A 26,418-nucleotide genomic window follows, 5' to 3' on the forward strand; every position below is an offset into this window, starting at 1 on the left:
TGCCTTCCTTTGAGTACATCACAGAAACTTTGTACCACCTTTCTCCCATTCGATTATCTTATCCCAAGTACTTTTTTGCACATATTACCCCCACTTCCTGGCCCATTCAATTCCCATCATTGAGATGAAGATCAGTTAGGAGAGGCCAACATTACGGCAACCATCAACAATGGTTCATATGTGTTTTTTTTTTTCTTCTTGTTTTCAGCCCTACTTCCCAGCACATGCTCAGTTACACTGAAGAAGGAGGTACAGGAAGAGAATGGTCTTTGCCAGGTAGTTCCTCACTTCTATAAAGTATATGTGGCAGCAAGCCACCCTCCCTACCAACCTTGAAGCACAGAAGGTAATTTCTGTAGTCTCCTCTGGAGAAACTGAACCATCCACTTGTGCTTCTTGAGCAAGTACAACAATCATTACACCAGAGAGCGAAAGAGGCAAACAGGGCATGATCCTTTTGTCCTCTTGCTCTCTGCCTTGCTCCTCCAGGGCTGTGACCATTAATTCAACCCTAGTCACCTGGGTTGTAATTTAAGCTTCATCCCTGTGTGCCTTGGAGCCAGGCTAGTTTATCCCTACTTGTTGGGAGTGGCCTCAAGTCCAGAAACAGATAAGAAAGAGTCCTACAGATTGAGGATTCATCTCCTAGAGCTCCCCTAGTCCAGATGATGTCCCCCCCCCCCCCGGCTAGTTTATCTGAGCCACAGAGTAAGCACGTCCTAGAGTTTACAGTCCAGGAGCAAGACTGAAAAATCTGTTTGTCTCATGGGTGCTAAGGGCAACTGTTTACCTAATGGAGGTTCCAGTTTGATACCAAAGCACAGGACTCATCTCCGTGATCTCTTTAGTTTATTGCTATTTGATAACCATGTAAGTGAGCTTGTCTACTGACCCTTTTCAGTCACCAACCAAGGGTACAGTGATCACAATTTTAATTATAGTTACAGATATTTAAATTACATTATAGAAAGTATCGCAAAGACCAGCACAAATTCATTCAGTACACTGAAAAGCTTATAGAAATTTGGTCCGGGTGAAATACAAATTTGATCAGATGATTCATAATTTTTGTTCAAGTTTGCTATGCTAAGATATACACCCCACTCATAACCGTCCCACAGGTGTACGGATCATAATGTGATACTGGCTAGAGTTTTGGGAGGATACGGAACCCCATATCTAGTCTTCTTCCCTGACTGTTTCTTCAAGAGAAGCCTTGTGGAGTATGTGACGTGCTTGGTCTTGAGACTGGGTTGTACCTAGGACCTGTTGCAAGGCTTTTTGACCATCCTCTAAAACTATCCATCATGAACACTGTCATGGAAAACCAGGAGGCACTCATATGCTGCTTCAGGTCTACAAAGGGATATTACCTTTCATGATTTCCCCCAGCTGACTAGAGTGGGATTCTGTCAAAAGACTCCAAGGCTTGTACTTAACAGACATGCAAGGTGCGTGGAGGACAGAGCCTGCTTCCTTCCAGTTGGCAGACAGGATGATTTGGAAGAATGTTCTATTTCTGTGGTGGTCTTGGTTGAACACACTGTTGCGCCTTTGTCCTGTCTTATGGGGTGCTTTATTAGAATATTTGAGACTGTCCCTGAGTCTAGAGTTTAGGAAGTGTATGTTTGATTTTTCTACAGCTGTGCTAGTTCTGTCCCAACTGGGTCACTGTATTTTGTCTGTAGTGGACACTATAATGAGAGAGTCACAAAACTGTACCTGTGGTGGATAGTGTGATGAAAACATTCCTCTTAAGAAGTTAAGCTGCAAAAGCCATACTATGATTGTCTCCAGGAAATTGGCATTCTTGAGGTGAATGCTTTCTGTTTCTAGGAGGTTATTTTCCTGGATCTTGTCATCTGTCAGAATCTTGTTGGAGAGGTGGTAGTTTCTTGGAAACCTTCTGCTTGAATTTAGGTGGCGGCAGTTCTCTATTTGGGCAGAGGAGTAATTACACCTCCTCTGTCAGTTTGCTGTGAGCATTTAAAAGGTACCAAATGTGTGTTTCTGGGTTTAAGTTCACTTCACTGGTCAGAGTAGGATTGAAGACCACCTGTTCAGGCAATCCCATCCTCTTGAGAAGAACACTGTCTCTTTCTAAAGTTCTCTTGCTTATTCGTGGTGCTGCGGTAGCGTTGTCGCCTCACAGTAAGACGTCCAGTTCGATTCTCTTCTGTGTGGAGACATGCGTGAATGGGTGTACCTCCGTTGAAGGTTGTGCATCAGGCCTGGCAAGTCGGTACGTAAAAATCTACTGCCAATCATTAGCGGACCGGAGTTCCGCTGTGGTGACCCCTAACCAGGAAAAGCCCAAAGATACAGCAACAGTAGAGGAGACCAAGAAGGGCATCCACGGTGGTGCAGCTGTTAGCGTTGCCGCCTCACAGCAAGAGGCTGTCTGGTTCGATCCTCGGCTGGGGTGCCTTCTGTGCAGAGTCTGCATATCCTACCTGTAGTCACATGTTTTTTTTCCGGGTGCTCAGGTTTCCTCCCACATCTCAAAGACATGCTGTAGGTAGATTGGACACTCTAAATTGGCCCTTGCCGTGAGTGCGTGCATGTGCCTTCTGTGGAAGGTTGGGCACCGGGCTGACAACTCGACACTGTAAAACTCCACTGCCAATCATGAGCAGACAGGTGATTCGCTGTGGTGACCCCCTAACTGGGAAAAAGCCGAAAGAAGAAGAAGGTAGAGGAGACCATTTTGTAGTGATCTGCATTCAAGTTGATGTTATCTTGTCTGGGTATCTTTGTTCTTTGGGCTTGTTTGGAGGTGTGTAGAGTAATAAACTTCTCCCACCTTGGGAAGGGGCTCATCTGTTTATCTTTGAAAAGATGGTATGCGACCCTTGTCAAAGTCATTTTCTGCTTCTTTATGGCTGGAAATCAAGTAACATGATGGGAGTCTTGTATACTTATTTTACATGTGTTAACCAGGTCAAATTAGCTGGTCCTGGAAACTTGTTGCACTTATGACCTGGGTCAGAATCAGACAGATATAACAATAAATGACATAAAAATGTAGCAATGAAAAGGGAGACGGTATGCAAAGTAAAAGACATAATTAGTGAGTAGGCAGTTATAGTAACAAACTGTGAGGTAAGAAACTGAAGTGTACTATTTTCTTTATTAGTTGTGTAAGATTGAATGTTTCAGCACTATTAATATTTATTTCCATTAATCTTGTAAGGCAAGAATTGTAACAAATGTTAAATTACGAAATAAGCAAAATCATAGGGTTGGGTGTTATGTTATAACTTTGAGGTGAGATATTGCCCTGTACTGTTGTAGGTTGTGCAGTTATCGTTAGGGAATTCTTTCAATTTTCAACATAGTCATTATTATTTTTTTTATTTGTTTAGGTAGAGTGTTGTACTCAGCTGAGATTATATTGCAAAAGTTCTGCCTGTTGTAAAAGCATTGCATCCTTCTCTTGGTCGTCCCTGAAGTAGGTGTGCAAAGGGTTGGTCACTGGATGTTTTTCATCTGGTATTGAGATTAGGGAGTCTTCAGTTGTCTTTTCCTCTCATTATGTGAGTATTTGGGCTCTTTGCGCCACTGAGTAGTCTACTGTTTTGACCCTGCCTAGGAATAGAAGGGAGCCTTTAGTGTTTGCCTGATCTACCCCACCCTCCAATGCTTGCATGCTTAGTCACTGGATCGTGTTAGGTCATGATGACTTTTTCCTCCGCATCTTCTGTCTGTGTAGTCTTGAAGGGTGATCATGTGACAGGCATTCCCCATTACTTGGCCTTCTTCCAAGCCCTGGTGTGGTCTTCTGGCTGTTTGCACCCTGGTAGTTTTATTGTTTACTGTACATCCCAGTCATATGCCAGCTCCGTGGCATAGAGATAGTCTTGACTATGACATAGGCGAACTGAGTATGATTATCATCTTGAGTATTTGTATAAGTTGGCTGGAGAGAATAGGAGTGAGTAGCCACTGCTAATTTGCCCATTCTTGGGGGGTAAAGAGGCAACCTGGATAAGCCGCATAGGGTAACACATAGTGAGAGCACTAGGTGTTCATTGGAGACCAAGCCAGCTGAGCATGATCAGTCACAGTGCCTAGCACCAGTAAAGCAAGGGGAATACAGCATGTCTGCACACACTTCCCCTCAAGAGACTGCAGTAACAGCCTCTGCAGTTCCACATAGCCGTGGGGGGATCCAAGCCACTTGGATCGTCTCTGATGGAAGACTAGCATCCCTTGGGCTTGCCAACTTAGGCATAGAAGCAGTACATTTCCCTGGGTAGCCTGAACTGCTTTTGTCGCAGGAGAGGGTAGCTTCTACCTAGTCATGGGACTTGTCATGTTGGGTGTTTGATTTTAGGTATAGCAGCTTCTTACAGTATCCCTTGCTGTTTGAAGAGAGACCTTCTTGTTATAGAAGTCTCCTATTGTCCCCTGTAAGCAGTCCCTCTAACTGGCTCTGATTATTTGATTTCCCCAGTAAGTGAGGTAAATACATACGTGTGTGTGATGCTTGTAGTTGGAAATCTGATTTGCTTTAATGTGAATACGTATCAATTGAGCTTATTCCATTCAGCAGGTTAGAATCTGAAGCCCTGAGTGAAATGGAGGACAAGTTTCCCACATCCTGTGTGTAAGGGGTATTTGTCTCTTGCACTCTTTAATTTAATTTACTTCAGTGTTGCATACCCCCAGATAAGTTAACACTGTGAGATTCATACCAGTTTGATGGAATGAGAGTGAAAAACTAGGTTTGCTTAAAAGCAGATCAAACAAGCTAAACACCCATATAGCCTGTTAACAATGGGGCTACCAAATATTTCTTGCTGTTTTGCAAGAGGATGATTAGTAGTGGCAGGGGGAGAGTAAATTTGCTTAGGGAATCACTGCATTACATCCTGAGCTCATTTTTCATTTGCCCTCTGACTTAGAAGCTTTGAGAAAAGTGGTTGCAAATGCTGATTATTTGAAAGGTTAAACTAACAATAGGGCTCATTAAGGAAGATCCTTTCCAAAAATCAACTAATATGGTGTCTGCTAGTTTCTGTATCTTCTGTTTTGTGATGTACACTTGTGACGCTAATAGTGTGTTTGTGTTTCAGTATATGCTGTAATTCATATTCATTCTTCCCTGCAATGCCGCAGAGTTTCACTGTACTAAGACTGGGGCACTCACTTTACTTTATACAAATCTACAAATGTATTAAAACCCTAGACTGTTTGATCTAGGTTTGAGGTGTACAAGGAGAAAGTTCAGACTGTGCTGCAAGTGACCTGAGTTTTGTTAGTGGCTTGTATGCTTGTGGGAACTGGCTAGGATGGATGAGAGTGAGTGGGCCACCGCTTGCCTGCTCATCATGGCAGCAGGGAGGATGACACCTGGTTAGCGCACCAAGTTCTGAGCCAGCTAAGCCTATGCTGCCATTATTGCATTTGCACTGTGCAGCCGAGAAAGAATCATCAACTAAATAAATAATCATGTAGTGGTATTTTTCCCCTTCAGAGGCAGCAATGTCAGACTCAGAGTTGCTGCTGAGGGAGGGTGCTTACTAAGGGCAGGGGTAGGCTACCCTCACTCAAGCAAACTGACCTGCTTCTGACCACCCAGTTATTGCCAGGGAAGGGAGGTCTGGTAGGTATTCTCAAGCAGGAATGACTGTGCTGTAGGGCTCTTGCTTCATCCAAGGATACCAGGATTATATTCCATCCAAACAAATGGACCAGTTTGGTAAGAGTAGAAAACCCGTCTAGCTTTTTTTTTTTATTTGTTCTTGTCTGTTTGTCTGTTCTTGAGCTTTTATGGTTTTCTTAGCAATGAAAACAGAAGTAGGAAGTCATACTTTCCATTGTAGATGTTATCTATGTCAATAGCCATATGACAGTTTATTTGAGAGAGGGCAGGCTGTCAGTCTTCCTAAAAAGTCTCATACACTGCCACATCGTATTTACAGGAGTTCTAAATGCAACTATGCTACGAATGTGTTTTTTGTAAAACTTTTTGAGGTATGATTGGAACATATCTATCATTGTAGTTGTTCTGTGTTGAAGAAAGGTTGCATGTTAACTTTGTTCTGTATATGCTTAATTTTGCTATCAGTAATATTAGAAATCCAGTCTGTTTATGTTAACCTTCTAACTTAAAATGTTGATTTATGTATTCTAATGAGTATGACCTTGTTGCTGTTTTTTACCCAAAGCTTACTAAAACATAAATGTAAAAATTCCTGAAGACCCATGCTGCATTTACTAATGCTACCATTGTAAATAGAATCTTTACCAACTGTTTGTTCTTTGCAGCAAAGCGTAACCTTGAGAAATATGGTAAAGATGACTGTCAGTGTAAAGGTGCGAAGAGCTACTGGGGGTAAGTAGCAGAATCCTTAAGAGCATGCATCATTCTGCTTACCAAGTGTATTGTAGAAGATTATGTTGGAGAGTAGTAATCTGTAAGCAGTCAGTGCTAATGCTTTCCAAGGACATGATGCAACAGACCTAAACATCTTAGTCTGTTCTTGTAAAATCCAGATGAACTTTTGAAAGCCGTTGCTCGTCACAAGATCTCTCTGTCTGATTTCTCCTGCACAATCATAGCAGGAAACAGTTTTACATATAAAGAGCATCAGGCTGGCTTGCCTTGTCATTTTGGCCTCTCTCCTTCCTTGTTCATAAGGCCTCCCCCAACCCCTGAACAACCTGTGGACTCATTCATTCCCATTCATTTCCATTGAGGCAGTAGCCTGGTGCCAGGAGTGGTGCTGTCATTTGCAGGGAATTAGGATTCTTGTTTAAGCCGTAACACCCCTTACATGCCCAGTAGGCATTCATATGTAGGATATGTAGTGATGGGGATGCTGGGAAGTTACTTCCACAGATCACTGTTCTTTACAGACAGGAACTCATGCATGTTTCTCAAAGTATCCACCATTAATATTGGCGCCACTTGTGTGCCTCTGGACATAACTGCTTTCCCCTTCACACTGAAAGAGGTGAGCAGGCTCAGACAATTCATTCCTGTGCACTCAGCAGGTGGTAAAGGTGGTTATGTTGCTTGGGTCATAGTCTAGAGCCTTGTCCCTGTAATTTGACTTTGCATGGAAATAAGGGCTGCAAAGCTATAAAGCAGTGTGTGTTGTGCAGAGCTTTTTGACTATATTTCCTTGTAAATTCCTGTCATCTGTTTTTGGTTTATTTTCATTTTTATTCCTATATAATCTCTCTTGCTTTATGGTTTCTTGGTATCTGCAGATTGTAACTTTCAGTGTTTAAGTCCTACAACACAGAAGGGTGCCTTGTCAGAGTTGTTAATCAAGAAACATTTATTTATTTATTTTATTTTATTTTATTATGCATTTGTTAACCGGGCTGGTCCAACTGGGAAAAGCCCCAAACAGACGCGCAAGTAGAGACAAGTTTACAATAATACAGAGCAAAACAATGTCATGAATGCAATGGATAAGAAAAAAAATGTACTCCATGGAATTAAGTATAGCTATATACAAAAATATAATAATAAGGTTGTAAAAGAAAAAAACAATGATAATAAATCCAAGAGGTATGCAGTGAATTAATTAAGGTTATAGGTAATCATTTGAACATAATATGGCATTATTAGATTAGTGGCTAGAAGGAGAAATTGTGTATGTGCAGGGGCCCTCAGATCTGAGGATGAAACTAGTGCAGGAGTAAGAAAAATAGTGAAACGTGTTTGTACAAGGGGCCTCCGATCAGAGGAAGAGATGGTGCAGAAGAAGAAAGTAGTAGAGGAGGGATGTAGTGATCTAGAGGGAGGGCATATAGATATAGTAAGTTATAGAAATAGGAAAAGTGTTGTAGATCAGACTTAGTGGTATACATCATTAGCATATAAATTATTATTTAAACATATTCATTACTTCTGTCGGAGTACAGATCAGGAACAATTGCATTATAGTTAATGTATGTGCTTTTATGATATCCATAATGCTAAGTGTCCACCCAGCAAACCAGTATTGCACTTGAGTTAATCTCCCTTACTACAAATTGTCTGCTGCTCCGTTTCCCAGCACTCTCATCTGCTTGGCAACCTCGGCACACTCTAAGGGGGTCGTGAGTTAATTCTGCTTCGTCCTTGGCAGATAAGAGATTTATTTTATTGTTTTGCATTTCAGTTAATTGTTTGAGTGCTACTGCTTTTTTGTATTTGTTGATTTTGCCTTTAAATAATTCTAAATGTTCCCTAATACTTGAATTTGCCTTTCAAGGAAATTTGCTGTTTTATTGTAGCGTTACACTCACAAGCAGTCTTTTTTGGTGGTGTTACATCTAGAAGTTAGCAGTGCCCTGTACAGACACACGCTCCCAGAAAGTAAATTGAAACCTGTAACTTAGTGTGGCTAAAACAAAGCCATTGCACAAAGACAAGCTTAAATCAGCTGGTTTGCACATTAGATAACACTACTATCAAATCTTAGCACAATCAAACCTTGTCTAGTGCCAAACCCCAGAGATCACCCAAGGAGACCTCTGTATAACCCAGTCCATGGCCTACAGTAGCCCACTCAAATAGAGTTTCGGACAACATGGAAATGCAATTTCCAAATGTGTCTGTGGCCAGTGTGTTATACGGGCGTCATGAGACAATGTAGCAATTGTCTCATGTTCACAGACAACCATTTAATCCTTAAAGAAACAAACACAGTATGCAAGAGATGCACATACACAATTTCACTGGAGGTAAAAGTCTCACATGCAAACATGGTAGTCAAGAACACACACACACAACACTACATCCACCAGGCAGTGTACACCATAAACACAGACCAACTTATGCTAAGGCACTAAAACATAATCTTTCCAAACCTCAGTGACATCCTAAGTATGTAAATGGCAATGCCTGTCCTCAGTAATCTCTAAAACTTTCACCAAAAGCAATACCAAACACCACACACATGCCTACACCCAGTGGAGCCCCAAGAGCAAAGTCCATAAGGCAAGCCAATGCATTACCCAGGACTCTTGTCATAGGGGACTCCATTGTATGACACACAGATGTCCCACTCACCAGACTGAACAAGGAGGAGATAACGGTTGGTTGCTTATCTAGAGCCAGGATCTGAGTTATACATGCACTTGCATCATTACACCACAGGTACCTGTATGATTCTGTCATGTCCATGTGGGTGTTAATGGCCTGACACATACTTCACTAGACTGTATGAAGTGAGACATTGTTTATCTCTTTGTATGTGTTTCAGCCAGGAGTGTGCCTGGGATTGAGCAGCATTCTGTCTTCACCAGGGATGATGCCACAGTATGAAAAAAAGATGATCGACTTCAATGATTGGCTTAGTTTCTGGTGTCTTCCCAGGGGGAGTCAGTATTTGTCAGCATGGAAGGAGATGGTTAACAATCCACGTTGCTTTACAAAAGGTGGTCTGCACCGGTCTCCCTTAGACTTCCAAATATTGGCCAAAACTTTATCAACCTCATTAGAGCCTTTTTTAGGTAATGCCAAATTGACAAACCTATCAACATAGCCAATAAAACCCAAAGAAATCTAAAAGTGTTGCTGCTCAGTGCTAGGAGCCTAAACAAGTTGTTGCTAGCAACAAACATAACTCTACATTGATTAAACAGGAGAATGTCCTGGAATTTATCCACTTGCAAATCCCCATAGACAGAGTTCCATACCATATATTTCCAAGCTGTAGTTCATCATATATGTCCCTGCAATCCCATAGTTCATACCTAGATCTACTGGAGACACTACCCATTAAACCAAATACCCTATTCATGGGAGACTTTAACTATCCCTTTGTAGATTGGGAAACATACACTGCCTCATGCTTTGCAGGTGGAAGAATTCCTGGACTTTATTAACACAAATACCCTTGAACAGATAGTGCACACACACCAGAGGTTCAAACATACTGGACCTGGTACTCGCCAATATGAGAGAATGCTGCACTGCCCAGCATAATGTCTTTACTGGTGAGATCGGATCACAAAGCTGTTCCCTTTAAAACAAAACTCAGTTACTCCAGGAAGCCGAGTAACAGTTGGGAACTATTCCAAAGCAAATTACATCCCATTAAAAGATAGTTTGTCAAAATGTATTGCCTCTCCCAACCCACCCAAGTTCATAGCAACCTATGTGGAATTGTTCAGAGAGACCCTGTACAGATGTAAATGTCTGTATAGAGGCTGTTGTACCTACTGAAAGTAAGCCCAAAACACACTGGTAGAATCCTAACCTTAATAGGATATATAACAAAAGGAAAAAGTCATGTCTAATATCAGAAAGATCAACTCCCGTGATGACAGGAGCTCTCTAATTAAAGTAAACAGGAAACCTAGAGGGTTAATTTAAGTCCAGTAAGACCAATTAAGAGATCAAGATAGCCTCATAGGCTAAAGTTGACCACAAGGCATTCTTCAGCTGTCTCAAACTTTAAAGGCCTCACACATCAGTATTTTGAACTGGTGGCTATTGATGCCACCTTCAGTGAACACAGTGACAAAGCAAATTTGCTGGCTGACAAATTCAACTCATACTTCACCCCCTACCCCCCGCCGCCTTCCCATTGAAATACCTACTAGTGTAACCCCTCCAAACTGATAGAGAACAGGTCATGCTGGAGTTCGCTAAACCCACATACACAAAATCAGTACACCCCAGCAGTATCCTGAGATGCCTCCTAAATAGCTTGAAGCGTGACCTAAAAGACCACTTGAGTCACTTTTCAACTAATCTCAAAATAAGCTTTGTACCATGAGAATGGAAGATTGCAAAAGTTATCCCACTTCACAAGGGTAGACCATCAACCATCCCTGGGAACTGCAGATTGATTACTTTGTCTGGTCTAATGTGAGCAGCCATGGAAAGAATTATCATGGAAATGATAAAGGCATAGGCAACCTTCAGGCATTGGATCCAACCCAATATGGCTTTGTCAATGGAAGGCCATGTCTACTAAACCTGGTGAACTTCGTTGAGAGGGTCACCAAAGCAATGGATGAGGGAAAAACAATGCTTTCCTCCTACCTGGATGTGGCTAAGTCATTCAGCGCAGTACCCCACTCTGTCGTAGTTAATAGACTCATGGAACTGGGTATAAACCCTTGCATAACTGACTAGATTTGACAGCTGGCTCACAGGCCCAAGAAGTCAGGATTGGTGAGACAATCTCCACTGAGTCAGGCCACCAGCAGGTCATCTGAGGGCTCCTTGCTGGGATTGCTTCTATTTGGCACCTGCTTCTCTCAGGTGAAGGCTAATGTCAAGGGCCTTTGGCTGTCCAAGTTCGCAGATGCCTGCAAATTGGGAGCTGTTCTAGATTTCCCCATGACACAACTGTCTTATAAGAGGGTCTAACCCAGACAAAGTGACTGGTGCTATGGTCACAGATTAAAATTCAATGGCAAGAAATGTATTGTAGTGCCTCTTGGGAAAACTGCCACTCAAGCTAATTACTTTATTGATGAAACACCCCAAACAGTTGACCCAGTAGATAGGGATCTGGGAAACATATAGACAGTAATCGGGCCCTTGACCAACACGTGGCCAAGGTAGTAAGAAAATCATTCTACATCCAACGTGTAACTAAGGGCATGGCATCCAGGTCCAAGGAAGTCAGTGTCACTTCATTTGACCCTTATCAGACCCATCATGAAGTATAATGCCACCTTCAGCATGTACCTGACTAGACATATGCAACAGTTAGAATGCCACAGACATTCCATACCAAGAGAATCAAGGGTATAAACACATTGTCGCATATGGATTGTCTCTATACTCATCTCCTACAGGTTACTAAGAGGTGATCTGTGCCTGGCATATAATGAATGAACAGAATGAACAACATCAGAACCACTAGGTCCAAAGATTTAAATTTTGCTTGACATAAAACATGTTGGAGAGACAGATGTGTCTCAGAGGATCCCATACTCTAGTATAGCCTCCCCATCCATGTGAAGCAGAGTCCATCACTAACCCTGTTTAAGCATAACCTTGACTAATGGATGGAAAATTAGAAATTCACCCCAGGTCTGGCTCCCATCCGTCTAACATATTCCCCCTATATAAACTCTAGAAACTTCCTAGATGACATAGGTTCATAGATTAGTACTAAGCTAACTGCCCTTGTGAGCCATTTTAAGCCTAGCCTATTATCCCTTGTGAGACTCAAACCCTGCACCTTGTGTTTGTAAGGAAAACATCTTAACCATTGGGCCACTCTCCCAACTAGAAATAGCCCCTCCTAATAAATGCCTGTGGTGCAAAGGGACAAAATTGGGTTGGATTGCACAACTGAGTTTATAAAGGCTGTGGTGATTGTTACCCTAGTATGTACCTATGATCCTATAACTGTCCCTCGTGGATAATGAGAGTAGTAGACTGAATTATGTGTGTCATTTGCCATTTGCAAACTAATTTGTCTATTGACACTTAAATGGTTGTTTCATTTTATAGATTTACATGCACAAGCACACACGTTACAATATGCCTGTGGCACTAAACTAACTTAACTTTAAAACTGTTGAGCCTTAATACCTTATGATTTTCATATGCCTAACGTTATAATTCAGATTCTGGCTCAGGAGTATATGCCCTAGATTAAATTAGAAATTTGGATTGCATTTCAATGCTTAAAATATATTAACAGTATTAAGTATGGAAGCATGCCCAAAATGTGATCAGTATCAGCGCTGACACTGGCATATTGTAAGACGTGTGTGTGCGTGAGCAATGAGACAATGTACAATTTACATTTTTTTAAACACTTGTCACTTAGAACATATGCATGTCTACATTAATAACTAATCTGTAGATTAGTTTCAAAATTGTGCAAGTATATTTTAGTCCATCCCACACTTCCACACTTCCTGTCTGCTTATTTAATAGTCAAAATAAAATATTCTAGCCTCATTATTTATGCGTGAAGATTGCTGAAGATAGTATTCATGGAGACAACTTCACTTTGAGTATAATTTTTAATGACCGATATACATTTTATGTTTTAATGGACAAAATGAGAGGAATTGTAAAGAAAGAAAACATATGTAATGAGTAATGTATGTAGATACAGAAAGTTAAGATGTTTTTTTTTTCTGTTAATGTAGGTGTGCCTATATCCTGGCCAAATTAACTTCATACAACTCCCTGCACATTTAATTCACTTACAGAAGCTCTTATTTATGTGGTTTCTGCGGTGGTACGGCGGTAGTGTTGTTACCTCACAGCAAGAGGTTCTCCCGTTCGATTCTCGGCTTGGCTTGGGAGCGCCTTCTGTGTGGAGTCTGCATGTCCTCCCCACGGTTGGGTAGCGTTCGAAAGACATGCGTGCATAAATGGGCATTCCTTTGTTGAAGGTTGGGCATCGAGCTGGCACCTCGGCATTTCGTAAAAATCTACTGCCAATCATTAGCGGACAGGAGTTCCACTGTGGCAACCCCTTACCGGGAAAATGCCGAAAGACAAACAACAACAGAAGCTCTTATTTGCCTTCTAAATTAAACAATGCACTTACACAGTTTGAGTAAGCCCTAAAAAAACAATCATGTAGTTACCATAAGCTATGCAGTAAGGAAATGTAAACATTAAAGCATTCCTCCATTACGTCTTGTTTATGTATACTTATTCTTAAGTGACATAACTTTAGGGAACAGGGCATGTCATTGTCTTGAGGCTGTATGATCTCTTAGTATGGTCATTGTGAGATTCCAAGTCTTAGCCATTTGCATTCTGTGATGCAGTTGATCAGCTCTGAAATGGCTGACTTTTTACAAGGAACCTTAGCAGTACACTTTTCAGATAATTTTGCTTGATAGCTTACATATTCCACAAATGAGCAATCCATAAATATGTTGCATTCATTTAAACTTTATCCAAATATTTATCACTATTTTATTATCATGGGAATCTGCAGTTAGTGATTTCCTTGACTTTTCTCCCTGTATTGCTGCTGATCTGTCCTGACTGAACAGCACAGCAGAGAACATCCATCCCTGAGGACAAACGTGTATTATCCCTTATACTGCAAGACCCATTCTGGAGCTAACTTTAGCATATGAAATAGATCCTGTTCTATGCTTGTCTAAGTCCTGTAAAGGAGCAGTACTGCATGGATATGCTCCAGTCCATTGTCCTGTGAGAGTAGTAGCTATTTTTGAAGTGACTAGAAAGCTGTATTTCTAGGACCTGCACAGTATCTGTGCTTTCTCATCCATTATTCTTTGCCTGCCCACCTCTTCAGCATTTTGGCTCTCTATACTATGCTCCAGGGCTACACTGTGCCTGTCTTCAGTACAGTGTTCAGTAACCTGTTCCTTGAAGTTCAATATAGCTTCGATTTATCTTACAAGCCATATTGAGCAGTAGCAGATTGAGTGCAGCTTGTGTCCTGGGAGGATTTCACACTATGGGTCAATCCACACACCTTTTTTTTTTCAGACCACACACAAATACACATTTATTTTGGATTTACTTTTGTGGTTCAAGACAATCCAATGTGTTATAACCACCAGTGTACATACTCTTCAGTTACAGCCACTTGTTTGCGTGCACCTCAAATGTCAGTGTATAATAAAAAAAAAAATGGCCACAGTAAAACATTCCATCTTGCTTACAAAAGAGCACAGACTAATGACTTTATACTTTGTGATTGCCATGGTCTGCCATTCTGATCCACAGATAGTCCCCATATCCATCAATTATTATAGCACCATTATCGATTGTGTTTATCTCAAATAAATGATTGAATTAAAAATAAGTAGTTGTGGACATAATGTATTTCAAGTTTTTTTTTCACACAAACAGCACAGTAGCCCAAGTATTCTAGCTTATTTCACACAAATGTACAGTAGCCATGGAAAACCAGATTGTTTAAATTAAGCAAATGACAAAAGTTTGTTACCTTCTTCCACTGATGGACTCCATCAGCAGTAATAATTTTGTGTATTCCTCATATGTCTGTGACAGAAAATAATACCTCAACATAAGAATCGGGAGAAAGCCAAAAATCAGTGATAATTTTAAATTCTGCTCTTATTCTTTTAAAAGATACGAAGTCTGAAGACTCAAATGTCAGATATTATTTAATGACTGCAATCCACGATGATTTACCAAGTTTTATATGGAGCTGACCAAAGGTGTGAAACAAGGTCAAGACACATTCTGCAAAGACAAAAACAGTTTCATCTCAGTTTCAAACTCAACAGTAGCCAAAGGGGCTACCACGGGTTTTGCATCCAGAAAGAAAGAGGTCATCATTTCTCTCTACTCTTCCCTTATTAGACCAGTCATAGAGTATAATGCCCCATTTGGCATGTACCTCACTAGACACCTGCAACAGCTGGAGAAGCCACAAAAGTACCTCACAAAGAGGATTCTAGGCCTTAAACACATGTCCTACATGGACAGACTCAAAAGACTCCAACTGTTCTCTATCTCATATCATCTACTTAGAAGCAATCTCTGCTTGACTTAAAGCCATGTCTGACTCAGCTCTGTTAGAAATGCTGCATCTAAAGAATTCCCAAGCCCTCCGCACCACAATCTCCAGAGCCCGCACCACACGCTCAAAAGCCCGCAACCTCATTACCACAATCAGCAGAACATGCTGGAGGGACAGGTTCATAACCCCGAGACTGCCCATGCTCTGGAATAGACTTCCCATGCATGTCAAGAAGAGCACCTCACTGTCCCTCTTCAAGAGAAATCGTGAGTGGATGGGAAATAGAAAGTTCACCCTGGGGATCACTCCAGTGGCTGTATTTGATAGAGGCACTGGGAACTAACGTCGGGTGGCAAAATGCCAGAGCACTTCTATGGGCCAGGCTTGTAAAGGTTCCAGAGCCATTAGCCTACTACACATCTATGAACCTATAAAGAATACATGTCCCAACATGTTTCATAAAAATGCATGCTAGTCCTGTAAACCAGAGTTTAAAATGAGTATGTGACGAGAGTATGTTGTTTCCATCTCCATCTAGCATTCCCCCTCATTTAGTGACTACAGTCCTTTGTGATTTGTTAGAAAACCACACGTTTTATGAGTCACAGACCAACAATCCAAGATACAATAACGTACTTTTCAAAATGAGGAACTACACGTGTTAACAAATCTGCAAAACACAAAATAAATGTTAAAGGAAGGGAGGTAAAGGAGACAAAAATAACTTCAGTTTCTATTAGACTTCATATTTCTAAGAAAAGAAATACAGCATGGAGGTTGCTCACACAAATTTGTCTCTCTAGTAACATTCAGCCTAACCCACCGTACATTGCCTGAGATGTGCAATTTTTCCATTAATATGTGCACTTTTACCAGTAACGATAGGAACATGTAAGTAATTGTGTGTACAAGGCCTCCCTACATAAAGGCACATGCACGTGCAGACACACACACACACAATTGGTTACAGAGTGCTATAATAAGAAGGGGGATATTTAGAGTTTATTTTGTATTTATTTATTTTCATTTGTTTACTGAGCAGTGCACTGATCAAGACTGATCATTTGCTTAGGTGAAAAACATTTACAAGTAGCAAACAAAATAAAAAAATAGTCAATACAGAGAGAAGAAAGGCCATGGAATGCACAATATAACAGCATTAATGATAGGAAATTATTTTCCCTATGTGTTAATAAATGTGAGCAATTGCCAGCATTTCAAGTCCTTGGTACACTACCCGACTGCAAAACAGGTGGAACACTTAGGCATGGGCCTAACTTCAGAAGTAATAACACTATCAGCTTCTTTGCTCAAGATTTCTAGACAGTGCCAAAAATAATGGGGAGACAAAGACCCCAAATCAAGGACAGTTAAGTATTACTCTAATTTAATTAAAAAGTTACTAGAACAACAAATGTTGCATCAGCATGCATTTTCTGAACAAAAATAATTGTGTGTATGAGCACAATGAAAACCTCCCAATACACTGGCAGGCAAAAAATACACACGCGCACACACGCGCGCGCACACACACACACACACATACACTACAGTAACTCAGTGAAAAGGTTAATAGAGCAACAGGTTTTACATTATTGTACATTTTTTGAACAATAATAATGTATGAGCAAATTGCAGTCCACCCTAACACACAGCCAGGCACACACAATTTCTAATGACTGCTTTAATTCAATAAAAAATAGACTGAACAGGTTTTGTATACTCATGCATTTTTTTAACAAGAATTAACTGCTTCTGCACAAGCACAATAAAAATCTATTTTTTCACTATCTTTGTTTTCTGTTATTTTAATATCTCAGTATCACTCTGACTGCTTCTTTTAGAATTTTAATATGTTTTCTCAAAATGGCTGTCAATGGGGCTTGACATAGCAATGTGATCTTATTTTCTTCAAGCCTTTCTCTTTCCCACAATCCATTTCAGGTCTGCTTTTTATGAGTCATGCTAGACATAAGGAAGTAGTGGTGTGTTCCCTTTCCATTGACATATAATGGGATTAGTGTCAGTCACTGTCATCTTGTATACTGTCTGTAACAAGACTACTTCTTTTATTTCTTGAATGGCCCTCATTCATGTGCGTCTTAGAGCTTGCTTTGTAGTATGCTAAGGAATTATACAGCTGCAACCAAAACAGTTGCTATAAATTGCAGGCCTTTGTTCAAAGTATCTTTTTGTTGTCCAAGATGAATTGACAGCCCCTTCCCCTACACTTTGGTAAATGTGATGATACTTGACAAGAATTACAAGAAAAATATTTTCTGACTTTTCTCTAAAGGTTGCCAACATTTTTGTTACTACATTTAAGTCGTCTTAAAATGTAAAGTAGTATAAACAACAAACATTTAAAGTTTAAAGCTTTGCATTTCAGTACTGTGATGCTACTTATGTAAATTTGTCAAAAGAGGTGACAACTGCCTTTGAACCATTGACTGATCTAATTGCTCTGTTTTGCTATGAAAGGCATGGCTACACTGAAAGCAGCAGTGAGTCAGTGTTACATTCTCTTCTTCTCTGCAATAAAAGCAATGGAAAACAGTCTCACACCTCTTGTCTTGTTTACAGCAGCCTGAGCTCATGACTACAAAGTTCTGTGTGTCTGTGATATGTCATGGACGTGTAGACAAATTTCTGTGCAACATATGTGAGAAGTTGAGCTTAAAACAAGTGGGTGGTCTTTCCCTTCCTTTGATATCAAAGTGAGGAAATGAAAGTTTTATAAAGTACAAACAGGTTTCCTACACAGTACTGGTATCATATTGTAGGGAGAAAGGCAACCAAAGACTTGAGTTAAACAGTAGGAGAAGGTGTAGTTTTCCTTTAAGAATTCTGGACATAGTAAAACAAAAATGATGGGTTAATAAAGCAACAGACTTTGTATCAACATGCATTTTTAAAGAAACAAGGTATGAAATTTTAATTATTGCATTATTGAGTTACTGTAATTTTCTGGGATTTATCAGAAATAATAAAAATCATAAGGCAAAACTGTAAGGCAAAATTAGGGACATTATGCAAAAAATCTAAATTGAGAGGCATTCTACTAATCCTACTCAGATAGTTTGGTAGAATAACGAAAAGATGACATTTAAAATACTAGGAAGCAGCTGTATGCACTTGTGCATGGTATGCATGTAAATTGCGTACCTCATTGCTGTGCATATCCAATGTAGGTACTCATCAAATGACATGTATAAATACTCACAGTGAGATACAAAGACTTCATATTTAATGAAAAAGTAAAAAAAAAATGCTTAGAATGGCACTTACTGTTACATCTGGCACACAGGCTTACTTAAATTAGTTTAAGCTTAAGTTCTTGTAACTGAAGTTGACTGTAGAGAACCTTACTAAAGCCTGCCACTGCCCCCTGGAGTCATGGGCCTGGATGGCTAAACGAATCAGAATCAGGTAATCTATGAATGATTTAGCACCTGGTTCCCCACGAACGTGCGGTGCACTGCTGCTGGAGAGGCATGGCCCCCTTACGTCCGTGCTCTGACCTAGTGACAAGCCGTGCTCCTCGCTGACTTTGCGGCCGGCTATCCCTAGCCAACTGGAGATCCGCGGTGCTGCGATATTGTCATGTTTAGGTGAGATTCTGACTTAGAGGCATTCAGTCATAATCCCGCAGATGGTCGCTTTGCACCATTGGCTCCTCAGCCAAGCACATACACCAAATGTCTGAACCTGCAGTTCCTGTCGTACTGAGCAGGATTGCTATCGCAACAACACATCATCAGTAGTGTAAAACTAACCTGTCTTACAACAGTGTAATCCCAGCTCACATTCCCTATTAGTGGGTGTACAGTCCAACACTTGGTGAATTCTGCTTCACAATGATAGGAAGAGCTGACATTGAAGGATCAGAAAGCAACGTCGCTATGAATGCTTGGCTGCCACAAGCCATTTCAAGCCTAGCTGTTTCATCCCAATATAATACCAAAGATACTCTAGTCAGTACCCAGGATTGTATTTAGTAATGATTGCCCATATCCAGAAGGGTTTTGGGTGTTATCCCCAGTAGGAATTTATGGTGCCCCATCTACTTGTCCAGGTTCCTTTTGAACAGCGTCATAGCTTCTTCTGTTTTTTTTTTTTTTGGGGGGGGGGGATTCTCTCTCAGAAATTCTTATACACAGCCTTTTCTTGTTCCCCATAAAATTAGTAATAATTTTAAAATGTGACATGTTAAAGGCAATAGAAGACAGTCTGGTGAACATAGATTTTATTCTTGAGTTACATTTTGGCAACAGAATTTAACAGAGACTATTTGGTTAGATATTTTTAACACCATTATTGAATTATCACGCAAGACACAGGCAAGCGTACATTTATGTAAAAGAAAACAAGCCATATTGACATGTTCGTGATTACAAACTTTATATATTGCATAGATCCTTTACAATTATCATCAATACAACATTACATAAATTATTCAATTCATGCCTTCCCTTAAACCTCACTCCTTCAAAATATTATTCTGCATCTGTGATCGCAATTTCCATTTTCTATGTAATTTGTTCCTATCCTGTTCAAAAGATCCCACCTCCTGTTCTTTTATCTCTGTTACAATATTCAGTACTTCAGATACATTTGGTTTAGACATTTGATTTCCATTTTCTTGACATTGCTTTCTTGGCAGCCACCAGAATTAAATTTAACAAGGCCTTACTTTGGCTTGGCAGTTCAAGTACTCTATACCACTCATTTGATTACTCAGTATTTCTGACAGAGTACTCTGTAGGGAATTTTTAAAGTCTGCCAACTCATTCTACTTCCAAAACAGTTATCTGTTTCTTCCCCTCAGACCTCCAACATTTGCCTTTAACTTGAGGAAAAACTCTTTGGAGTTGGCTTGGGGTATACTAATATCTTTGTAAACACTTCCAAGAAAAAATCTAGGACTCTTGCACGAACGCACTTTTTACAGAATCGCGAATTAGCGGGCATACTTACATGAAAATGCTTTTCACAGAAGCAGCATTTTCACATAAATATGCCTGTTGTGCCGGTCGTACTATGGTGCAGATAAGGGAAATTCCGTTTTTGCCACTGTAGTGCAATCTTGGAGTGAGAAAATTAAAGTAGGGTGGTGCAAAAAGTAGATTTAATGTTTTTTTAACACACTTTAGCGAAATCGCTTTTTCGGTGAAAATGCTTTCGTTAAAGTGTGTTCAGTGATAGTGGATTCGGACTGTTGAACTTTCGTTTAACAGTCCTAGATCCATATATATATATATATATATATATATATATATATATATATATATATATATATATATATATATATATATATATATATATATATATATATATAAAATGTGTGTGTGCATGCGCACGTATGGTTATGTATATATGTGTGCATGCGTGTGGATATGTATGTGTGTTTTTGTGTATATAATATGTAGTGTCCTCCCATAGTTTCCTTGTGAATCACTTGTACAGTTTCTCTGTCTCCAACCTTTTCTAACCTCCTCTGATTGATTCTTATAGTTATGCAATATTATATGTGCCATACTAATTACCTTTGTTTAACAGCAGCTTCTATTCTAGATTCAACTAAAATCAATACCAGAGCAGGTCTTTCGCTTAAGATTTCCCTATCCATCTCTCTTTCTCTGCCTATACTGTCATTTCAATCCCTGATAGGGAAGGCAGTCTCTAATCTGCAGTACAAATGTCTTCTTGGCCTTTTCCCATTCTGTTACCTTCCCCCCTCTAATTATTTGTTCCCACTAGCTTGGGTCCTTTGCCAGCTTCCATCAGTAAATTCCAGTCCCCTCTTGCCTATTCTCTGTGTACTCATTTGCAGTCATCCCTATTGGCAGAATCTCCTTTTGTTATTCTCATGGTGATTTAGTTCTTAGAATACTTTCTGCTACTTTAGTGAGTATAATATTCAGTATGACTGCTATTCTCCTTAAGGATCTGTATCCAAAATCACACTTTCTCCTCATTTCTTGAATTTCCCTCTTGCTTAATCATCATCACTTTCCACTTTGACTTGCAGCTTTCTGCTTGTGTCATATATATGAGCCTTAACTGTGTAATTCTAAAGTACCCCTTCAAATCAGGTAATCCCAGACCACCTTGTTCTATTGGAAGGATCAACTTATTCCATTTAACCCTTGCCCTCTCTCCCCCTCCCAGATAAAATCCTTCAATTCTTTATTAATTACTATCCACAACTTTTCCTTTTGTTGATAAAAATATGCTTGACCTGTATCTAAAACTAAACGGACTAAAAACATTTTCACTGCTTTTATCTTGCAGTCCAGATCCATAAACGACAGCTTCCAGTTTCTCAGTTTTTGTATTGTCTTCTGTTTAATCTCTTCCCCCATAACCCTAGTATCCATAACAGAGTCCATTTAACCCATATTCCTAAATACTTCCTTTTATGGTGTCTCCATAAATTTGGGTATTCCTGAATCAATTTATGTGTGGCTACATAGTGTAAAGCTATAGTCTTTGCTTTGTCTTCATTAATTTTAAATCCTGAAAAGACTTGAAACTGTCTCAATGTCATATAACACGGAGATGTCCTTTTTGGTTTTATCAGGTACAAAATATTGTCTCAAAATCAACTTTTCTTGATTACCATACCATTTATAGCGTTGAATTTCTCAGTCCCTTATTTTCTTTACCAAGGGATTAATTTATATCCTGAAAAAAAATGGAACTGTCGCAGGATGTTCCACAACACTGAAATGTCCTTTTCTGGTTCCGTTAGGTACAATATAATATGTGCAATAAAGCCAACTTTTCACAAATGCCACACCAGTTATATATATTTTCAATATATTGAATTTCTGAGTCTCTTATTTTATTTGCCAGTCGTTCTAAATATTACAGAAATAAAGGAGAAAGAGGACATCCCTGCATGGTTCCTCTGTTCAGACACAACTTGTCAGGGGGAGGAACCTTCCCACTTTAAATTTTGCCTCTGATCTCTCATAAAGTCTCCTAATTAACCTTCTTTTATCAAGGAATTCAATTACTTCTATTGCCCTACTCATAAAATCCCAACTTACCTTTTCTAATGCTTTCTCTGCATCAAGATCCACCAACAGCAGCTGTAATTTCTTCCATTCTGCTCCCCTCTTGATCATCATTGTTCTCTTAATATTGTCAAATGTTTGGCTCCCCTCCAAAAAACACATTGATCCATATCTATTGATTTGACAACACCTTTGCTCTTCATTTAGCTATTATAGGCATGAGCACTTTAAGATGGTTTAAAAATTGAAATGGGCCGTGTATGAAGCTGTCTGATGGGTTTTTGGGTATTAATCTTTACTATTGTCTTCTGTGTATAGGAGACATGGGGGGCTGGCCCAGAGGTGCATTTTCAATTTCCCATCCAATGTTAGTTAGGGAATGTTTACTGTTGGCCTTTATTTCCCATCCAGTGGGCAAGGTTACGTTTGAATAGGGTTAGGTATGGACTCTGTTTGCATGGTTGGGAAACCTATACCAGAGCAGTGAGATCCACTGAGACACACGTCTGTCTTGCCAGCATGTCCTGTTTATGTTGAAAGTAAAGTTTAAATCCCTGGATCTAATGTTTCTGATGCTGCTGTTTTTGCGGATGTGAAAAAGCTCCATCAGGACTGGATCAAAGGATGCCTTATATGCTAAGCACAGATCGCCTCTGAACAACCTGTAGGAGACAGTATAGAGATGGGGTTGTAAGGCAGTCTGTGTGGGACACTGTGTTAATACCCTGGATTTTCTTGGTGAGGAACTTCTGTGGACATTCCAGATGTGTATGCCTAGTCAGGTACATGTCAAAGGGGGGGACATTGTACTTAATGATGGGTCTGATAAGGGCCAAGTAGAAAGATACTGTAACTTCCTTGGACCTGGATGCCATACCTTTACTTTTAAGTTGAGCAACATAGACTTTCTTACCAACTTGGCTATGTGTTGATCAAATTCCAGATTACCATCAACATGTGTTCCCAGATCTCTAAGTACTGAGTCAATGAGTGAACTGTTAAGGTGGTCTTAACAATGGAATAATTTGCATGGGTTGATATTTTCCCAGAAGGCACTATAATTCACTTTTTTGCATTGAGTTTTAGTCAGTCGGTTTGCCTGCGTTAGACTTTCTTGCAGGATTTTGGTGTCATGGGGGGATTTTATGATAGCTCCCAATCTGCAGTTACCTGCAAACTTGGTAAGGTAGAAGCCCTTGACATTATCCTTGAACTCCAGGAAGTAGATGCCAAACAGGAGTGGTCCTAGCATGGAGTCCTGTGGTACTCTGCTGGTGACCTGCCTTTTGGTGGATGGTCTCATCAATCCTGACTTTTGAGTCCTGTCAGTGAGTCAGCTGGCAATCCATCATGTTATTTATGGATTTATGCCTAGTTTGGTGAGTTTGTCTACAGTACCTGAGTAAGGGATTATATTGAATGCCTTACCCAGATATAGGTAGGTGGTTTGCATCATTTTCCCTTCATCCATTGCTTTGGGAACCTTCTCAAAAAAGTCTGTAAGGTTGAGTAGGCATGACCTTCCCTTATGAAAACCAAACTGGGATGGGTCCAGTGTCTGTAGGTTGCCAATGTTTTTGTTCATTTCCATGATAATTTGTTCCATGGCTTTGCTTGTTAGACTAGTTAAACTAATAAGTCTGTAGTTTCTGCATCAGTTGATAATCCAACCTTGTGAAGGGGGATAACCGTTGCCATCCTCCAGTCTCATGATACATAGCCTGTTTTGAGGCTGTGGTTGAAAAGTGACTCATCTGGTCTTGATAGGTCATATTTTAGGCTATTTAGGAGATAGCCTGGGATATTGTCATGCCCCACTGAGGATGTATGTTTGGCCTTAGCAAGCACCGTCATAACCTGCTCCCTGCTAATAGTTGGGTAGGGGTTAAGCTAATAGGAGTTTCCTGGGGAGGGGAGTGGGGGGTGACGTTTGAGCTGAATTTTGTCAGTCAGCAGGCTTGTTACGTCATTCTTTTCTGTGAAGGTGATACCATTTACTACCAGTTCAGCACACTGCTCTATGTTACCTTTAAGGTTTCGGATGTAGCTGTAGAAGGCCTTGTGGTTGGTTGTCATTAGCCTAATAGGCTGTCTTGGCCTTGTAATTGGCCATGTTGGTAAACCTCTTAGTTTCATAATGACAAGAGCTCACTAATAAACAGGAGAGTTGCTACTACTTAACCATATCTCTGTTTCTTTTAATACCACCCTATTTTTAAACTCCACTTTCATTTTATCCCACTCACTAGCTACATCTTCTGTAGAAGTTTCTACCTTCTCTAAGAAGTCATGAATAATTTTCACAACCCATTCCTTAAATTCTGCTCTGTTTAACAGGTTAGAACAGTGTCTCATTTTTACTTCATTATCCTGAATTTGTATCTAAGTTATTATTGGTGCATGATCTGAAATAGCTATTGGATGTGCATCAAAGCTTTCAATTAAATGCACATCTTCCTGTGAAGTATAATTTGTCTAGTCTAGCTCAATTATTGTACATTGGGGAATATCATCTAAATTCTCTGAGTTCATCTTACTAAATTCAAGTCTTCCATACCAAATGTTTTCATAAATGTCTTCAGAAATCTACCCTGTTATATTTTCCCTTTTGGGTTCCTCCAGGTACAGCCTTACTGTTGCAAATCAAGTTCTAGCCCCCATCTAGAAGTAATTTTCCTTGCTGAAAGCTGATTATTTCTCCCAAAATTTTCTTAAGCTCCAGTTTAAGGTGGAATATAAATACATGCCAGCGTAATCCTGCTCCAATGACAGTAGCCCCATACTACCACAAATCTAACATTATCATCTTTTTTTACTCTTCTGTCCTGTGGTCAGCTGCGAATATTTTAGACAGTTGTGCAGTTCAAACCAGTTTAATTGCCTTAAGCTAAGACCAGGGTGGGTCCTATGAGGGAAACTGGATGTGTATCAAAGCTTTCAGTTCTAATGTACAAGTACTGCCCTTTTCCTTTCTCCCTGGTATTCTGCTGGATATCCATCTTGAAATCCTTTCTTTATCAAATTCACATGCTCACATCATTCCATATGTATCTTGTGGCATTTCTGTTTCCACAGTGCATTTCTTGATATAATTTAATACTCTTACCTTTTTGTCTATACTTGTGAGGCCATTCACATCATAAAATAATATTTTTAATTGCGTTTAATTTGGCTATTATAATAAGTTATTATTCCCATCTATTTCTGTATGACATCTTTTTTAAATGTCTGTTTCAATGTTTTGTGTTACTTGCACCCACTTATATTTGTCAGGTTTATCCTTTATACAGTTTTCTTGTCATCCTCCATCTGTACCTACATCACATTTCACAAGGCTTTTTGTGTAAATGAAAACTTTCATAACACCCATATAACCTATTAACTTAAACACACAAGATGAGGTGGTACTTCAAATAATGAAGTTTAACTTTCCTGATGAGAACAATTGTCCCCACATCTACAGCTACATTCACAGGTATTACCAAACTAAAATTAAGGTTATCCAGTCTAATTTGTATGTTATAGCCTGTGATCCTACCTGCTAATTGCTGCCTGTTCTTAATCTTTATTCCTGTTTATCCCAGATGTGGTAAACAACTTGCATTCAGAAAAATAATAACTTTTAGCCTTCAGAAAAAGTGCACTGGCTGTCTTTAAATAAAATTAAATTATACATGGTTCTAATAAATGCAATGAAGAATTTAGGTCCAGAAAAGTTGTGCTCTCTTGTTCACTTGCAATAATTTCAGACTGTATTTTATACTAACTATCAAGCTTTATTTTTTTGCTTGCCCATGTGCCTTTTAATTTTGTTTCTGTCAGCAAGCCATGTCCAGACATCATGAGATGTATTGCCTTCATCTATCACTATAGTCAGCTTGCGTACATCGAAACACAAGAACAGAATATACAGCTGCCCTCAGAGGCAGACTTCTCATACTGAACATTTATTTGCTAAACAAAAACTATTCATCTCATTCACATTG

General features: G+C 39.8%; 1 protein-coding gene across 3 annotated transcripts in view; it reads left to right on the top strand.

Annotated features, from left to right (window-relative positions):
• Positions 1 to 26,418, top strand: part of ATP13A2 (ATPase cation transporting 13A2) — a 2,158,003-nt gene that overhangs the window by 1,081,679 nt on the left and 1,049,906 nt on the right. For all 3 annotated transcript variants that reach the window (XM_044061825.1, XM_044061827.1, XM_044061826.1), the window contains exon 10: positions 6,274 to 6,340. In XM_044061825.1, the coding sequence (XP_043917760.1) occupies positions 6,274 to 6,340 (67 nt within the window). The remainder of the gene's footprint in view (positions 1 to 6,273; positions 6,341 to 26,418) is intronic.

The sequence above is a fragment of the Protopterus annectens genome, chromosome 2.part0, assembly GCF_019279795.1.
Source record: "Protopterus annectens isolate FY-2018-M chromosome 2.part0, PAN1.0, whole genome shotgun sequence".
Taxonomy (NCBI): domain Eukaryota; kingdom Metazoa; phylum Chordata; order Ceratodontiformes; family Protopteridae; genus Protopterus; species Protopterus annectens.